This window comes from Rhinatrema bivittatum, chromosome 6, assembly GCF_901001135.1.
Source record: "Rhinatrema bivittatum chromosome 6, aRhiBiv1.1, whole genome shotgun sequence".
Lineage (NCBI taxonomy): Eukaryota > Metazoa > Chordata > Amphibia > Gymnophiona > Rhinatrematidae > Rhinatrema > Rhinatrema bivittatum.
In genome coordinates this window covers 348,706,464-348,723,692 of record NC_042620.1, presented here as the reverse complement: position 1 = coordinate 348,723,692, position 17,229 = coordinate 348,706,464, and the positions used below count along the sequence as shown (strand labels likewise).

Sequence of the window (17,229 nt, the reverse complement as noted above, 5' to 3'; positions counted from 1 at the left end):
TTTTTTATGCCCGCGAAGCAGTCCTTAGCCCTGGCGAATCAATTGTGTCCTTCCCCCGGCTCCACTCAGTATCAGTTTAGAAAGATACAAGGGAGTCCCATCGAGGAGGTAAAGATAAGGCATCGAATCGGCCAGTGGGTGCCCAGAGATGAATAAAAGGATCAAGGGCAGGTCTTCAGGAGTTTTTTTTTTATCTGTAGATCTAATCAATTGTAGTAACAATTTTTCATTTTAGCTTTGTGTAGAGCACACTGTGCACGAAAAAAAAAACCACAGACCGAGGAGCCTGAGGTAAACCTGTCAAGATACAGGAGGGAGGGAGCACCTAGCTTAAAAAAACCAAAAAACAGACTAGACAGAGCTCTACCACCTAGTGGCATGGAAGACGTACCCATACAGCATGGCTAATTCAGCTGCTTATCTACATGAAAATAGACATTAACAGGGCGGGAGTCTGGACTGATCCGTGGTACTACAAGAACAAAAATTAGCAGGTAAGAACCAATTTTCTTTTCCCTGTACATGCCTAGATCAGTCCAAACAGTGGGATGTACCCAAGCTTCCCTAAATAGGGTGGGATTGAGTCCCACTCGAAGCACCTGCCTTCCAAAGGAGCCAGAGACTGGCACCTGTACATAAAGGCGATGAGCAAGTATGCAGAGCCTTCCAAGTAGCTGCCCTGCAGATTTCTTGGAGACACCAACCGACTGCCCCAAGAAGTAGCCTGTGAATGCAAAGAATGGGCCTTTAAGCCCTCCGGAACCATCTGGCCCTGACAGATATACGCTGATGCAATTTTAGTCTTAGAAGCCTTGTTTCCCTTATTGGGACCACTCCATAAGAAAGATGACAGATTCGAAACTCATTTGTAGCCTTTAATTATTGCAGTAATATTCTTTACATCAAGGCACCATCCACCAACTGACGTGAAAGGAAGACACAACCTTCAGCAAGAATGCTGGTACCATCTTAAGGGAGACACCTGAATCAGAAAAGCAAAGAAAAGGATTCCTACAAGACAACGCTTGGAGCTCAGACACCCTCCTGGCAGAGCAAGTAAAGAAAAACTGTTTTAAGCGTGGCCCGCCAGAGGGTTTCGAAGGGCGCCTTGCAAAGGACGCGAAGCACCAAGTTAAGGCTTCACGAAGGACAAGTAGAACGGACCAGTGGATTCAAATGCTTGGCCACCTTGAGGAATCGAATGACATCTGGATGGGCCACCACTGTGTAACCATTGATACTCCCTAGGAGTGAGCTGAGAGCCGAAACCTGTACTCTTAAGAATTGAAGGACAAACCTCTGGAAAGGCCATTCTGTAAGAAGGAGGACCTGGGATACCAGAGCCTTGCGTGCCAGTACTCTGGATTCAGCACATTCTCAAACACGCCACACCTGAACATAAGCGAGATAGGTAGAAGGCTTACGGGCCCGCAGAGTAGAGAACTTCCTTATACCCCTTCTTCCTCAGTCGCTGCTGCTCAAAAGCCATCGACCCGATCAAAATACACTGGACCCTGACCGAGCAGGTTCGGGAGGTGACAGAGGCCAAGAGGACAATCTATTGCATGGTTCACCAGATCAGCATACCACAGCCTCCAAGGCCACAAGAATGACAGGCCCCCTGTGGCGTTCTATCCTTCCAAGTACCTTTTCCACCAGAGGCCAAGGGGGAAACACGTAGATGAGGTGGTCCTGAGGCCAGGGAAGAGCCAAGGCATCCACTCCTTCCAAGCAATGCTCCCTTCTGTGGCTGAAGAATCTGGGAGCTTTTGCATTGTGCAGAGTAGCATTCAGGTCTAACTGGGGGGGCCCCCTCACCTGTGCATGATCAGATCCATCGTCCCGGACAACTCCTACTCCCTGGGGTCTAGACGTTGGCAACTGAGGAAGTCTGCTTGAACATTCTCCTTTCCTGTGATGTGGGATGCTGCCAATTGATCCAGGTGATGTTCCGCCCAGGTGAGCAGCTTGCTGGCTTCTAGAGCCAGACGACTTCTGGTGCCCCTGTCAATTGATATAGGCTACCGTGGTGGCGTTGTTGGAGGACATGCACTGGCTTGCAAGCTATCAGGGTCAGAAAGAACTTGAGCACCAGACAGACTGCTCGGACCTCCAGGCGATTGATGTGCCAGCAGGATTGGGCTGGGGACCAGCATCCCTGCATAAACGAGTCTGACACTGCTCTCCAGTGGTTACAGCAATCCACTGAGGAGTCTCCAGAGGCATCCCCTTCAATAGGTGAGTGAGACAACCTCGCCAACATAGTGGTGGCTAACACTGAAGAGCAGCAGGGGCATTCAAAACTCCTCAGAGACCATCCAGCGGGACAGCAAGGCTTTCTGTAAAGGATGCATATGCGCAAAAGCCCAAGGGATCAAACCTATAGTTGAAGCCAGAGCCCAGCACTTTGAGATAGTCCCAGGCCATGGGGACCGAGAGAGATCAGATGTTGCACTTGATCCGTCAAATCAAGAGAGGTGAGGAATTCACCTGTGTGAACTGCTTGCTGACCACCCTCAGGGTCTCCATGCAAAAGTGGGGGACTTCGTGCCCTGTTGACTCTTGAGATCCAGGATCGGACGAAAGGAGCAGTCTTGGGTACAACAAAGTAGATTGAATACTGGCTGGATCCCTGCTCCTGTGGGTGGACTGGGACTATGGCTCCAAGTGCTTGAAGCCTGTCTAGAGTCTGGTAGACTGCCAGCTGCTTCTGCGTGCCACAGAGAGATTAAGTAGAGGTCTGGGATATCCCAAGCAAATTCTAAAGCATAACCCTCTTTCAATCACCTCGAGAACCCACTGATCTGAAGTAATTTTGACCCATTCCTCTAGAAATAGGGCCAGCTGACCACCTAAGTCTGGAACAGAGCAGAACTTTGCAGCAGAGCCTTGGTGGGTACAGTCTCTGAAGGGCCATCTGCCCCAAAAGGACTTGGACCATACCTGAGATCTAGTGGAGGTGTTTTGTTGAAAAGCTCCTCTCTGCTTACTGTACCTGTGCTGGCCCCTGAAGCGAGAGTGTGAAAGAGTGAAATGGACTGTTTGGGGCAGTCCTCAGGCAGCTTATGAACTTTATCACCTAAGGAGTTAAGCTGTTCCAGGTCCTTGCCAAAAAGCAACTTACCCTTGAAGGGGAGAGTGCCCAACTGCAACTTAGAAGAGGAGGCATCAGCAGCCCAATTCCTCAGCCAGAGGAAGCATCAACCTTAGGTAGCTTGTCTATCGCCCTGCTCACCTGGAGGCCTGACTTGGGAGACCCCAACTCCTGAAGCAGGAGCTGCATAAGCATGGGGTGAATGGAAAAGTAGGCAGTGGAGCCCTCAGTCCTGGGTCCACAGTGCGTGAAGTTGAGGCAGTAGGGAGCTCTTCCAGAGGAACCTCAATGCCAAGTTAATCCAAAACAAAAAAGGAATGAGCGGGTCAAGTTCCTCTCATTGAAACAGTCGCAGAACCTGGGGATTGTCCCCGTCAGCAGGCAGATTAGGAAGGGCCAAATCTGTGTCTGGATCTAGCAGAGGAGAGGGTTGAGGAGGGTCTGGAGGATCTGGTATGCCCGGTACCATCCTGACCCTATTTGTGCCCGGTAAATCTAGGGATCATGCTGCTCCTCTAAACTATTAATTTCAATAGAACCCCACAAAGTTCCTTTGACCATGGAGGATGTAAATTATTCAACATATTAGCTGGATCTGTGGAAGCCTCATCTGCCTGAGTGTATCTGTGTAGAAGCAGAAGTTCATATTAGAGTCCCAGTTTTTGCTGTACAGCAGATTAAAGACAGCCTGCTCCTCTAAACTAGCCAGAAAGGATTTATGCATTAAGAACAAATTCTGTTGAAAAACAATGCTGAACCTCCCCAGGCAAGGGAGGGGAGGAGTCAAACTACACCCAGGGAATTCAGAGGGCTTAAATCAGGTGAAGGGTTGAAACCCAGCTGTTACTCCCTCAGGTCTTGTAACAGCAGGGAGATCTGGGGACAAAGAAAAAATTACTTACCTGTTAATTTTTGTTCCTGTAGTATCAAGGATCAGTCCAGACGGTGGGTTATGTCCCCCGTCCAGCAGATGGAGTCAAAGCTTCGAAGGGTGCTGCTATAAGAACGTGTGCACCCTCTGCAGGAGCTCAGTATAGAGAATATCAAAGCCAAAAACAACCACGTACCAAGGCTGGATCAAGTGCAACAATCATGAAAACAAATTGCAACTGAGGCAAAGAGCCATAGAACTGAAAACTTGCAGAACAAGAACAGACTTGAGTTGAACCAGGCTCTAGAAATAGAGTGTAGTCCAAGATGAAAAACAGAATGCGGTGAAGAGAGAGCAGGGAAGAAAGTACCCCAGAAGAAAACCCCATAATCGAGAGGCAGGCGTCTGGACTGATCCTTGGTACTACAGGAATGAAAATTAGCAGGTAAGTAGTAATTTTCTTTTCCCTGTACGTACCAGGATCAGTCCAGACAGTGGGATGTACCAAAGCTTCCCTACACTAGGTGGGCCCTTGAAAGCCCTGCTCGAATGACCTGGGCGTCAAAGCATCCAGAGGACGAAGACGGGAGATGCAAGCGGTAATGTCGTGCAAAGGTATGAAGGGACTTCCAAGTCTCTGCTAGACAGATCTCCTGGGAGGAAACTGACTACTTCAGCCCAGGATGCAGCCTGAGAACAGAGAAAGTGTGCCTTAATACCCTGCGGGGGATCCTGACCCGTACCTATGTACGCTGTGACAATGGCTTCCTTAAGCCATCTTGCGATTGTCTTGGAGGCCTGGGAACCCCTCCTCGGTCCCGACCACAACACAAACAAGTGGTCTGAGACTCGAAAGTCATTGGTGACCTCCAGGTAGCAAATGAGAACCCGCTTGACATCCAGAGCACAAAGGTGACCCGATTCTCCCGCTGGGAAGGTAGGAAGCTCAACCGTCTGATTCAGATTGAACGAGACTCGAGACAACCTTGGGTAAAAAGGAGAGCACTGTGCGTAGGGAAACCCGAGTCCGTGGACCGGAGATAGGGTTCTCTGCAGGAGAGTGCTCGGAGCTCCAAAATGCGGCGTGCGGAACTTATGGCCGCCAGGAAGACAGCTTTGAGCGTGATATCCTTAATGGTCGCGTTACGCTGAGGTTCAAAGGGCGGTCTTGCCAGAGTCCGGAGTACCAGGTTAAGACTCCAAGAAGGGAACGGATCCCTGACTGGGGGCCATAAATGTTTCGCACCTTTGAGGAAGCGGGCGATATCCGGCTGTCTCAAGAGAGGAATGGTCTGTGTACTGGAGAAGCGAGCCCAAGGCAGCGACCTGAACTCTCAAGGAATTGTAGGCTAGTCCTTTATCCAAACAGTCTTGCAGGAATGCCAGAATCTGAGGGACAGAGGCCGTGGCGCTGTGCACCAAGCCTCAAAGACCCTCACAGGTAGCTGACGTCGAGATTTTTCGGGCTTTGAGTAGAGTTGAAACTACTGTGTCAGGGTATCCCTTGCGTCGAAGGCAGTGCCGTTCAAAATCCAGGCCACAAGACAGAAGCGTTCTGCCTGGTCAAAATATACTGGTCCCTGATGAAACAATCAGGGAAGATGGCCCAACCGGATCAGGCCGTCCACTGCCAGATGGAGTAGGTCTGCAAACCAGGGGTGCCGTGGCCATTCGGGAGCCACCAGAATGACGGGTCCCCGATGAAGCTCTATTCTCCGGACTTTGCCTACTAGAGGCCAGGGGAGCACTAGGGTGTCTACTCCTTCCGCCCCGTGCTCTCGTCAGCAGCTGACGTCCCTCAACACCAAAGCGACCGAGTCGCTTTGGTGTTGAGGGACGTCGCCATGAGGTCCTGTCGTGGCGTCCCCCAGCGATGTCGAAGTTGATGCATGGTTCCAGAGAGGGACCACTCTCCAGGGTCCAGTTGCTGGCATCTCAGGTAGTCGGCCTGTATGTTGTCTACGCCCGCAATGTGTGATGCTGCCAGGCGCGCTATGTGCTTTTCTGCCCACGCCATTAGGTGGGCCGATTCGAACGACATGTGCCGGCTTTGTGCCCCCCTGGCGATTGATATATGCTATGGTTGTTGCATTGTCCGATAGGATGTGCATCGCTCGATTCTGCACCAAGGGCAAGAATTGCATGAAAGCCAGACGCACCGCCCTTGTTTCTAGGAGATCAGCCAGGTCGCTTGCTCCCTTGTCCACAACCTGTGCTGAACTCTGGTGGCAGACTGCTCCCCAGCTGGAAAGGCTGGCATCGGTAGTGACCACCACCCATTCCGGTGTCTCCAGAGAAACACCACAGGCCAGATGTGGCTCCAGCCACCAGGCCAGGCTGTCCTTGGCAGACTGAGGAAGAGGGAGTACCACCTGGTAATCCTGAGAGGTTTCCAGCGAGAGAGGAGAGCCGCTTGCAGTGGACCAAGATGTGCAAAAGTCCATGGGACGAGATCAATCGTGGAGGCCATGGAACCAAGAGCTGCAGATAGTCCCAGGAAGTGGGATCTGGTAACAGAAAAACACTGTACTTGTTCCTGGAGTTATTGGGCGTAGGAAGACCTTGCCCTGAAGCGTATCAAAGTGCGCTCCCAAAAAATCCAAGTGTTGAGGGAAGGAGGGAGCTCTTGGCCAAATTCACCCACCCAATCCAGGGACTGTAGGAGATGAACGACCCTGGAAACTGCTGACTGCCCCTGGGAGAAGGACTTTGCTCGGATGAGCCAGTCGTCCAGGTAGGGGTGGACTAGGATCCCCTCCCATCTCAGAGCGGCAGCAACCACCACCATGATTTTTGTGAATGTCTGTGGGGCGGTTGCCAGCCCAAAGGGGAGGGCTTGAAACTGATGGTGTCTGTTCAGGATCTTGAAGTGAAGAAACCTGTGGTGTGCCTACAGAATGGGGATGTGAAGATATGCCTGTCAGGTCGAGGGAGGCAAGGAATTCCCCTTGATGTAGCGCTGCAATCATGGAGCGCAGGGTCTCCATGCGGAAGCGGAGGACCCTTAGGGACTTGACCTCCTTGAGATCCAGAATTGGGCAGAAGTACCCATCCTTCTTGGGCATGACGAAGTAGATGGAATAATGGCCCAAGCCCACCTCTCCAAAGGGGACGTGAGCAATGGCCCCGAGGCTCAGGAGTCTGTCCAAGGTCTGTTGCACTGCCAGTCTCTTGAGGCTCAATCCGCAAGGCGAGAAGAGAAACCTGTCCCTTGGGTGGCAGGCAAACTCCAAATCGTAGCTGTTCTTTAGGATGTCTAGTACCCACTGGTCCGAAGTGATGCGAGCCCACTCCTTGTAGAAGTGAGAGTCTCTTCCCCCGATCCGCGGGGGTCGGTGGGCTCGGCATCGAGCGGGCTTGGACAAGGCTCCCTGACTCGTCCCCTCCCGAGCGGGCCCAGGACTGATCTAGAAGACTGAGTCCGGGGCCCCTGCTGTTTTGTAGCCGCTGTAGTGACGCTGCGCCCGGGAGCGGGATCTGGGAGTAAAAAAAAGACCTGTAGCTCTGCTGGCGGTCCTCTGGGAGCTTGTGGACCGAATTCTCCCCCAGGGACTTGATGATCTGGTCGAGATCCTCGCCTAAGAGGAACTTGCCCTTAAAAGGAAGAGACCCAAGGCTGGACTTGGAGGAGGTATCTGCCAACCAGTTGCGAAGCCATAGAAGACTGCCTGTGGAAACCATGGATCTCGCCAGAACGCAGAACAAATCATACAAGGCGTCTGCCCCATAAGTTATGGCAGACTCTAGGTGGTCCGCCTGCTGCACTTCCTCGGATGGTAATTCCTGGGAGGTCAGCAGCCGTTGTACCCAGCGGAGGCTAGCTCTCTGCACCAGGGAACTGCAGATGGCAGCACGCATCCCCAAAGTAGAGACCTCAAATACCTGCTTGAGGTAGACTTCCAGTTTCCTATCCCGAGTATCCTGCAGTGCTGTGCCACTGGTATGGCTGTCCTCTTGGTCACCGCCAAGTCTACTTTCGGGACCTTAATCAAGTCCAAGAAATCTTCCGGAAGAGGATAGAGTTTTTCCATGGCACGTCCGATCTTAAGGGATGTCTCGGGAGTATCCCACTCTCAGGCTAACAATTGTAGAAAAGTGGGATGGGTAGGAAAGGCCCTGGATAGGGGGTGCAAGCCGGCTAGGAGTGGGTCTCCCTTCCTGGTGGATGAGGTGACAACTGGGACAGGATGTGCTGGCGGTTCGTGTGGAGGGTCGAGGTCCAACTCCTGAAGGATCTGTGGTATAAGGTCCTCAAGCTCTTCCTTCCGAAAAATGCTTAGGACCTGCGGTTCACACTCCAGTTGAGTCTCCAAGGTCAGATTGTCCAGGTGAGACTGGGATCCCCTGGATCTAGGACAGATCCTGCCCCCCCCCCCCCCCAGCGAAAGGGGAGCGAAGTGGACCCTGTGGGAGGCCCCCCCCCCGCGAGCCCTGGGTCCCCTGCTAACTGGGGTGCCTTGGAAGGAGGAGGGTCTGGGCTGGGTGCCCGAGGAACCTCCAGGCACTGCAAATAAGCATTGTGCATCAGCACAATGAACTCTGGGGAAAAAAGGTGGGGGACCCCAGGGGGGGAGATAGGAGACATCCAGGGGGCCCTGGCCCCCTGAGGTGCCCATCGAAGCAAGAAAAGAAAATTACTTACCTGCTAATTTTCGTTCCTGTAGTACCATGGATCAGTCCAGACAGTGGGTTATGTCCCCAATCCAGCAGATAGAGTCAGCACAAGCTTTGAGGGGGCGTATCCATATATCCTACTACCCCCTCTGCAGGAGTTCAGTATCGAGTATATCAAAGCCAGAGTAGAAACCCCCGAAGGATCAAGTTTGTGGAAACAGATAATTAAAACAATTGTAACCGCAACAAGTAACTGCAAACATCCTACCAACTTGTAGGGAGTTGTGAAAAACAGCAAAAAAGGAAACGACTGTGAAGACAGAGCACTGTGAACAGGAAATAGCGCAGAGCTGAGCAGGATCAAGAACCCAAAACGTGGTGGGCGTCTGGACTGATCCATGGTACTACAGGAACGAAAATTAGCAGGTAAGTAATAATTTTCTTTTCCCTGTACGTACCTGGATCAGTCCAGACAGTGGGATGTACCCAAGCTTCCCTAAATCGGGTGGGGTCCTGCGAGGCCTGCTCGGAGAACCTGCTCGCCAAAGTGTCCAGAGACCGAAGAGGCGAGGTGCAGACGATAGTGCCTAGAGAACGCGTGTAACGATTTCCAGGTGGCTGCTCTACAAATTTCTTGAGAGGATACAGAGCGAGACTCCGCCCAGGAAGCCACCTGAGAACGTGTAGAATGTGCGACGATGCCGGGTGGGGGAGTCCATCCCACCCCAATGTAGGAAGCAGCAATGCCGGCCTTCAACCATCTGGCAATGGTAGCCTTCGAGGCCTGAGACCCCTTCTTAGGTCCGGACCAGAGTACGAAGAGATGGTCAGAGATCCGGAACTCATTTGTAGCCTCCAGGTAGAGGCGCAGAGTGCGCTTGACATCCAAGAGACGGAGAGATTTCGGCTCTGAGGAGGAGAAGGACGGCAGCTCCACCGTCTGGTTCACATGGAATGCAGAAACCACCTTCGGAGGAAGGAGGGAACGGTGCGAAGCGAAACTCCGGAGTCGGAAAAGCGGAGATAAGGCTCTCTACACGACAGCCTGCAGCTCCGAGATGCGTCGAGCGGAACAGATGGCCACAAGAAAAACCGTCTTGAGTGAGATCCTTTATCATTGCGCTGCGCAGCGGCTCGAACGGTGGTCCCGACAGGGAGCGAAGCACAAGGTTAAGACTCCAGGAGTGACAAGGGTCCCACAACGGAGGACGCATATGCTTGACACCCTTGAGAAAACGAGCAATGTCAGGATGCTGTAGAAGAGAGCCCCCATCGCTCAACAGCGAACCAAGGGCGGCCACCTGAACCCGTAGTGAATTATAGGCGAGCCCTTTTTCCACTCCCGCCTGTAGAAACTGAAGGATCTGAGGTACAGAAGCCTTAGCGGGTCTCGTGGCCTGGCTGGTACACCACAGCTCGAACACCTTCCAGACCCAAACATAGGCCGCCGACGTCTGTTTTTTGTGCCCGCAATAGCGTGGATACTACCGCCTCCGGGTAGCCCCGACGCCGGAGGCGGCGCTTCTCAAAAGCCAGGCCGCAAGACAGAAGAGTTCTGCCTGCTCGAAAAATACCAGGCCCTGATGTAGGAGCTGGGGGAGGTGCCCCAGCCTGATTGGCCCGATCACCAGCTGTAACAGGTCTGCAAACCAGGGTCGCCTGGGCCATTCTGGAGCGACGAAGACCACGGTCCCCTGATGGCTTTCTATTCTGCGGAGCATCCTGCCCACCAGGGGCCACGGTGGAAAAGCATAGAGCAGAAGATGTGGGGGCCACGGAAGGACCAGGGCATCCACTCCCTCCGTGCCACGCTCTCTCTGGCGACTGAAGAAGCGTGGAGCCTTGGTGTTGAGAGCGGACGCCATCAGATCCAGGTGGGGGGGCCCCCACCGATGGATAAGTTGCATCGCTTTGTTGGAGAGAGACCACTCTCCTGGGTCCAGCAGTTGACGACTGAGGAAGTCCGCCTGGACGTTGTCCACCCCGGCGACGTGCGAGGCCGCTAGCCGGACGAGATGACGCTCCGCCCATTGCATCAGTAGCGCCGCCTCGAGCGCGACCTGCGGGCTGCGCGTGCCTCCTTGTCGGTTGATGTAGGCCACGGTGGTAGCGTTGTCAGATAGAATTCTAACTTCCCGGTTCCGAAGAAGCGGGAGGAAATGTCATAGAGCTAGCCGGACCGCTCTGGTTTCCAGACGGTTGATTGACCACATCCCCTGCGTGGCGCTTCGATCGCATACTGCACCCCAGCCTGCTAGACTGGCATCGGTAGTCACCACCACCCAATTTGGCAAATCGAGGGACACGCCCCGGGCCAGGTTCGGCGGATCCAACCAGCCCAGACTGTCCCTGGCATTCTGCGGGAGAATCATCTGGTAGTCCTGTGATACTGGTTTCCACCGGGAGAATAGCGCAAAAGCCCAAGGTACAAGGTCGATGGTGGACCCCATCACTCCCAGGAGTTGTAGGTAGTCCCAGGAGGTGGGCTCTGGTAATGCAGAGAACCGTCGTGTGTGTGATCCCACAAGGATTGAGCCTTGTCCTGGCGCAGAAAAACTTTGCCCAGTAGGGTGTCGAAGGTCGCCCCCAAGAAATCCAAGCATTGCGAGGGAGTGAGGGAGCTCTTGGAGAAGTTCACTACCCATCCCAGGGAATGTAGAAACCGTACTACGAGTCACCGCTGAGCGCCCATGATCGAATGACTTCGCCCGGATGAGCCAATCGTCCAGATAAGGATGCACCAGGATGCCTTCCTTCCGGAGAGCTGCAGCCACGACTATCATGATCTTGGTGAAGGTGCGCGGCGCCGTCGCCAATCCGAACGGGAGAGCTGTGAACTGAAAATGCTGGTCCAGGATTTTGAAACGAAGGAAACGGTGGTGGTACGGGCGGATGGGAATGTGCAGGTAGGCCTCCGTTAAGTCCAGGGAGGCGAGAAACTCCCCCCGATGTACCGCCGCAATCACTGATCGGAGCTTTCCATGCGGAACCGAACGACTCGAAGGGATTTGTTGACTTCCTTGAGGTCTAGTATAGGCCAGAAGGAACCATCCTTCTTTGGCACGACGAAATAGATGGAATAGTGGCCCGAGCCCACCTCTCTGAAGGGCACGGACGCAATAGCGCCAATCTCCCGGAGTCTGTCCAGAGTCAGCTGCACCGCCCTTCTTTTGAGGTCCGAGCCACAGGGAGAAAAGATGAACCTTCCCTGCAGGGGGCGGACAGATTCCAATCTGTAGCCGTGTTTTATGGTATCCAGGACCCACTGGTCAGAGGTGATCCGCGCCCACTCCGCGTAGAAAAACTTTAGCCGGCCCCCAATCCTGGGGATAGGGGAGTGGGCGAGACTAGCATCATTGTGAAGACTTGTTAGAGGGGTTCCTGGGTCCGGGAGTAGTGCGTGCGGGCTGACGCCCGCGAAAGGAGCACGACCAGGGCTGAGACCTGGGGGTGGATGGCCGGGCGCCCGCCTGTCTGTATCCCCTGTAGCGCCGCTGCGCTCTGGTCCGAGAAGAAGAAAACGCTCTGGATGGATGAACAGTGTTCTCCCCCAGGGACTTGATGATCTGATCCAAATCCTCCCGGAAGAGGAACTTGCCTCTGAAGGGGAGAGAGCCCAGACTGGACTTCGAGGACGTATCTGCCGCACAGTTGTGTAGCCATAGTAGTCTGCGTGCCGCCACTACTGATACCATGGATCTTGTGAGGACCCGAAAAAGATCGTACGAGGTGTCCGCCCCATACGCCACTGCGGCCTCCAGCCGGTCCGCCTGGGCAGCCTCATCGGCTGGCAGATTCTGAGATGTGAGTTGTTGTACCCAAAGGAGACTAGCCCGCTGGGCAAGCGAACTGCACATCACTGCCCGCATGCCTAGCACGGAGACCTCGAAGACCCGCTTAAGGAAAACCTCCAACTTACGATCCTGTGTGTCTCGCAATGCCGCACCTCCCGTTACTGGGATAGTCGTCCTCTTCGTGACCGCCGACACTGCGGAGTCCACCTTTGGGGACCTTGATGAGGTCCAGAAAATCTTCAGGGAGCGGGTACAGCTTTTCCATCGCCCGGCTGCTCTTCAGGGAGGCCTCCGGGGTGTCCCATTCCCTGGTGAGAAGTTGTAAAAACGAGTCATGATAGGAAAAGCCCGAGCCCTCGGCCGAAGCACCGCCAGGACCGGATCTCCCTTCTTTGAGGAGGTGACGACAGCGGGAGCCACTGGAGCAGGCGGGTCCGGTGGAGGGTCCAAATTAATTCCTGAATGATCTGTGGGATGAGCTCGTCCAGTTCTTCCCTCTGGAAGAGGCGAAGGGTACGTGGATCATCCCCTTCTTGCGTGCCGTCCCCTTGGCCCCCGTCCGGGAGGGTCAGGTCCCTGTCCCGCTGGGTCGGGCACCGCTCCCACTGCCGCTGGTGCCGAACGGACCCGAGTAGGACGACGTGAGGCCCCCCGCTCCCAAAGGGTCGGGGGGCCGGCGCAGAGGGAGACATCCGTGGGATCTTACGGGGGGTCCCACAGGTGTGTCCAGTCCCTGTAGATAAGCGGTATGCATGAGCAGGATAAACTCGGAGAGAATCCCGGCCTGCCCGGGTGCGTTTCAAGGGGCGGCGTGGTTCCTGCTCCCTGGCTCCTGCACCAGAATGGGGGGGCACCCCCGCTTGTAGAGTCTGAGAGACGTTCTCCCTCGTGGCCTGCGCCTCCGGGCGCTCAGAATGTAAGCTGGCCCCCGTTCCTGCCAAAAATGGCGGAGTGGCCGGCCCGCGCCGCCCGGGCAAAAAAGAAAATTCAGTAAGGGACTGTGAGGTACCTTCCCCCCCGGGAAGGCATCGTGCACAGATGCCCTCCCGGGAAATCTGGGACCCCGGGTCGCCGCAGGCTGCACAGCATGACGGCCGCGGCATCGGGATCGCCGGGGGAGAGATTAATAACGGTGGCAAAAAAGAGCAAAAGCCTCGGGGGGCCACGCGCACGAAAGTGCCGCTGCGGGGGGCCCGGGCGGCCCGCACTGCCCGCTGTCCGAAATTACAGGAGGGTGCCGCGGGGGGCCTTTCCGGCCACACAACCCGCCCGAGAAGTCTCCCAAGCGCGGCAGCAGCCCACGAGGAGCTGCAAAATGGCCGCGGGTGAGTGAAGAAAAACGAAGAGGCCGGCACCACCGGCACCGGGAGCTGTGCTGTGAAGAAAAACTACAGAGGAATAAAACTTACTTACCCCTGCTGCAACGACAAAGAAAACAGCACGGCTGCAGAAAAGACAGGAGAGATAAGTCACTCCCCCAAAGGTGAAAGGACCCTGCTTTACTTTTTTTTTTTTTAAACTTTATACAAGACTTGATACAAACTTGATCCATGAGAAAAAGGCAGCAAAATAATCAAGCAAAAGTAGTGAGAAAGAAGGAAAAGGAGGAGAAGCCTGATTCCCCTACTCGCATCTGCTGGAGTCAGAAGATACTGAACTCCTGCAGAGGGGGTAGTAGGATATATGGATACGCCCCCTCAAAGCTTGTGCTGACTCCATCTGCTGGATTGGGGACATAACCCACTGTCTGGACTGATCCAGGTACGTACAGGGAATCTGTGGTTCTCCCCCATCAGAATCCTCTCCCTCCTCTGATGGCTGCTGTACCTGATCGGGAGAATCCAAAATGGCCGCCGTTCCCACTGATAGCGGCGAAGGGGCTGGCCCCCGACACCTGGACTGAGGCGTGGTGAAGAGGTGCGGAGGTGCCCTCCCCACCAGGGAGGCACCTTGAACAGACTCCCTCCCATGAGCCTCAACCCCGGCTCGCCACAGGCAGCGTAGCAGGATGGCTGCGGCATGCTGACAGGCAGCCAGGGGGGGCAGTGAGGAGAGAAAACGTCACGGGAAGTGGGGGGGAAAAAAAATACAAGAGCCCTGCGCTCCCCCAAAAGAGTAGCAGAGGGATACACCCCTGGGAAATGAGACATAGTGGGGTGGGGGGGGAAGAGGCTTGCACCACCAGCTTTCCCCCAAGAAGAAGCAGCTGAAAGGAAGAAAACCACAACAGGCAAACTCTTACCCGAAGGGAGAGCGAGCGAGAGCGAGACTGAAATCAGCCCTGCCTGCAAGCTCCGTGAGGAGCACTGCCCTCTCTCCTCCCTCTTTTTTTTACAAAACTTTGACAACTATCAGACACTTTTACAAACACCTTGAGCCAGCCTCAGTATAAAAGCCTAATGAAAGAAAAAAATTCCTTCATGGAGGGGGAAGCGCCAGGTTCCCCTACTCATCTGCTGGAGTCAGAGATATACTGAGCTCCTGCAGAGGGTGCACATGTTCTCAAAGCCTTGTCTGACTCCATCTGCTGGACAGGGGACATAACCCACTGTCTGGACTGATCCTGGTAGGTACAGGGAAATGGCTGACATGCCCGTGGATTTTTGCAAGGGAGCCAGCTTAGCAATGTGCTTCACGGTCCGACTCCAGACTGCCAATTTAGCCGCTGCAATGGAGGGCCCCTCTCCTCCGGGAGGACAGAGCAGGGCCCATTGCCGGAGAGCAGAGGAGCAAGCTCCCCACAGGCTAGACAGATCGAGGAATGCAGCATTCACTCTGGTGGGGTAACCACACTGTAGCTGATTGTCCCTGCACCGAAATGGCTGTGCCCGGCTGAAAACAAGCCAAAGAGAACACAAGCCCTGCTACACTTTTTCCCCTGTGCCGCTGAAATGCTGTCGTTTGCCTGTTGCCTCTTTTTTTGTAAAACTTTAAGAGCAGAGGAAAGAAAACCTCCCTGCTATGGAACCTGAGACAGGAGCCTCTCCAGAGTCACACTAGGCAAGGGGGGAGTGACTGGACCACCAGAATCACCCCATACAGCCAGGCTGATGGTTACTGGGAAGAGGGAGTCCCAGGCTGAATACTCAAGGGGAAAAATCCCCTCCTGGGACCCAGTAAGAGCTAAGAGACAAATTGTCTCACTTTGTCAAAGTCTGATTTTCCTCTTTAATTGAATACTTGCTTAATCCTGTAATCAACCCAGAGGGAAGAGCAGACAAGTTACCACAAAGAAAAGTAGATAATGCTAGGGAACTGCAGGTTCAACTGCCTGCATCTGCTGGAGACAAGAGAAATACTGGAGGGACACAGGGTGAGCACTGTCCTGATATAGGATACCGTTTCAGTTTTTCTTCCGTCTCCATCAGCTGGACAGGAGGCTCACACTGTCTGGACTGATCTGGGTACATACAGGGAACCAGGGCAGTTATTTGCTAACCCATAATACTCCCCACCATATCCAAGTACTTTGATTATGGGCTGAATCTTACCTCTTCCTCCCATTCCACTACTACGGATTGGTCCAGAGGGAGCAGATCGCTTAGGTGGTGGTCCACCACTTCGTGGTGGGGGGCCTCTTTTCATGGGTAGCTGTCCTCTTGAGCCCCCTGAGGGAAAGGGGAAGTAATCTACAAATATGTTTAATATTCTATGTAATAACTGTTGAAATCATGCCAATATCCCAACCCTGATTAACAGATTAAAGAAAAGCATAGCCCTCATGTCAAATTGTAAGCAGGCCAACTAGTTTGTTTTCTGAATTTCTATACCATCAAAATGTCTAGGCAATTTACAGAACAGCATATCCATAATCACAATAAATCAATAAAACAAGAATTGGAGGCTTAGGGGGGTGGGGACAGGTACGTGGTATGGAGTATGAAGCCTGCATGTTAATAAGTGCAGCTAAATTATGGAAGCTGTAAAAAAGTCGTGTCTCCCTTCCTGTCAAATATATTGAGCAATTATGAAATTATAGAATAATTTGTACTATATTAAGATTTTTTTAATGGTATTTCTTTATCTGTTTAAGATCCCCACCAATAAAATAGATTTAGTTAATCCATCTCTAGTTAAACTACTACATATTAATTACCTCTTGGTCCTCCACTTCCTCCTCTTCCACCTCTAAGACCTCCTCTTGGAGGACCACGGCTTCTTGGAGGAGGGGGTGGTCCTCGTCTTCCAGTTTCAAATGAAGGTTTAGTGGCCTGTTCTACCTTTATGGGTTTTCCATCCAAAGACTAAAAAAAAAATCAGCATTTTGTTAAATGTTATGAGAACCAGCTTAAAGGTTTTACATTACTGTACACATCCATTTCATATATGGTAACATGCCATGTTTAAAGTTTTCTAAATACTTGAGAATCATGTAGTTTCAATTCTAGATTCTCCTAGCACCCTGATACCGCAAAACAGACCTTACACAGCCAGCAATAATCCTAATCACCAGTTCCACAGACTGCAAAGTATAGGAAAATTGATTCTTACTTGCTATTTTTCTTCCTGAAGTACTGCAATCAGTCCACACAAGTGGGTTTATCTATCCCTACCAGCAGATGGAGGCAGAGAACAAAACAGACACTGCTACATAAAGGAAAATTAGTTACCTGATAATTTTTGTTCCTGTAGTACCACGGATCAGTCCAGACCGTGGGTTATGTCCCCAATCCAGCAGATGGAGTCAGCCCAAAGCTTTGAGGGGGCGTCACCATAAGTACTAGTACCCCCTCTGCAGGAGTTCAGTATCGAGAATATCAGAGCCCGAGTAAACAGAAAACTCCCAATTGGATCAAGTTGAAACAAGACGGCAACAATAAGCCGCTGAAGTGAAATAGAGAAAAACTGGAACCATC

At 53.0% G+C, this 17,229-nt stretch overlaps 1 protein-coding gene across 1 annotated transcript in view; it reads right to left on the bottom strand.

The window, feature by feature from the left end:
• RBMX (RNA binding motif protein X-linked) overlaps positions 1-17,229 on the bottom strand; it is a 54,365-nt gene that overhangs the window by 11,180 nt on the left and 25,956 nt on the right. Inside the window, exons 4-5 of the mRNA XM_029607791.1 lie at positions 16,470-16,617; positions 15,865-16,002 (exon numbers count right to left, since the gene is read on the bottom strand). Coding sequence (XP_029463651.1) covers positions 15,865-16,002; positions 16,470-16,617 — 286 coding nt within the window. The remainder of the gene's footprint in view (positions 1-15,864; positions 16,003-16,469; positions 16,618-17,229) is intronic.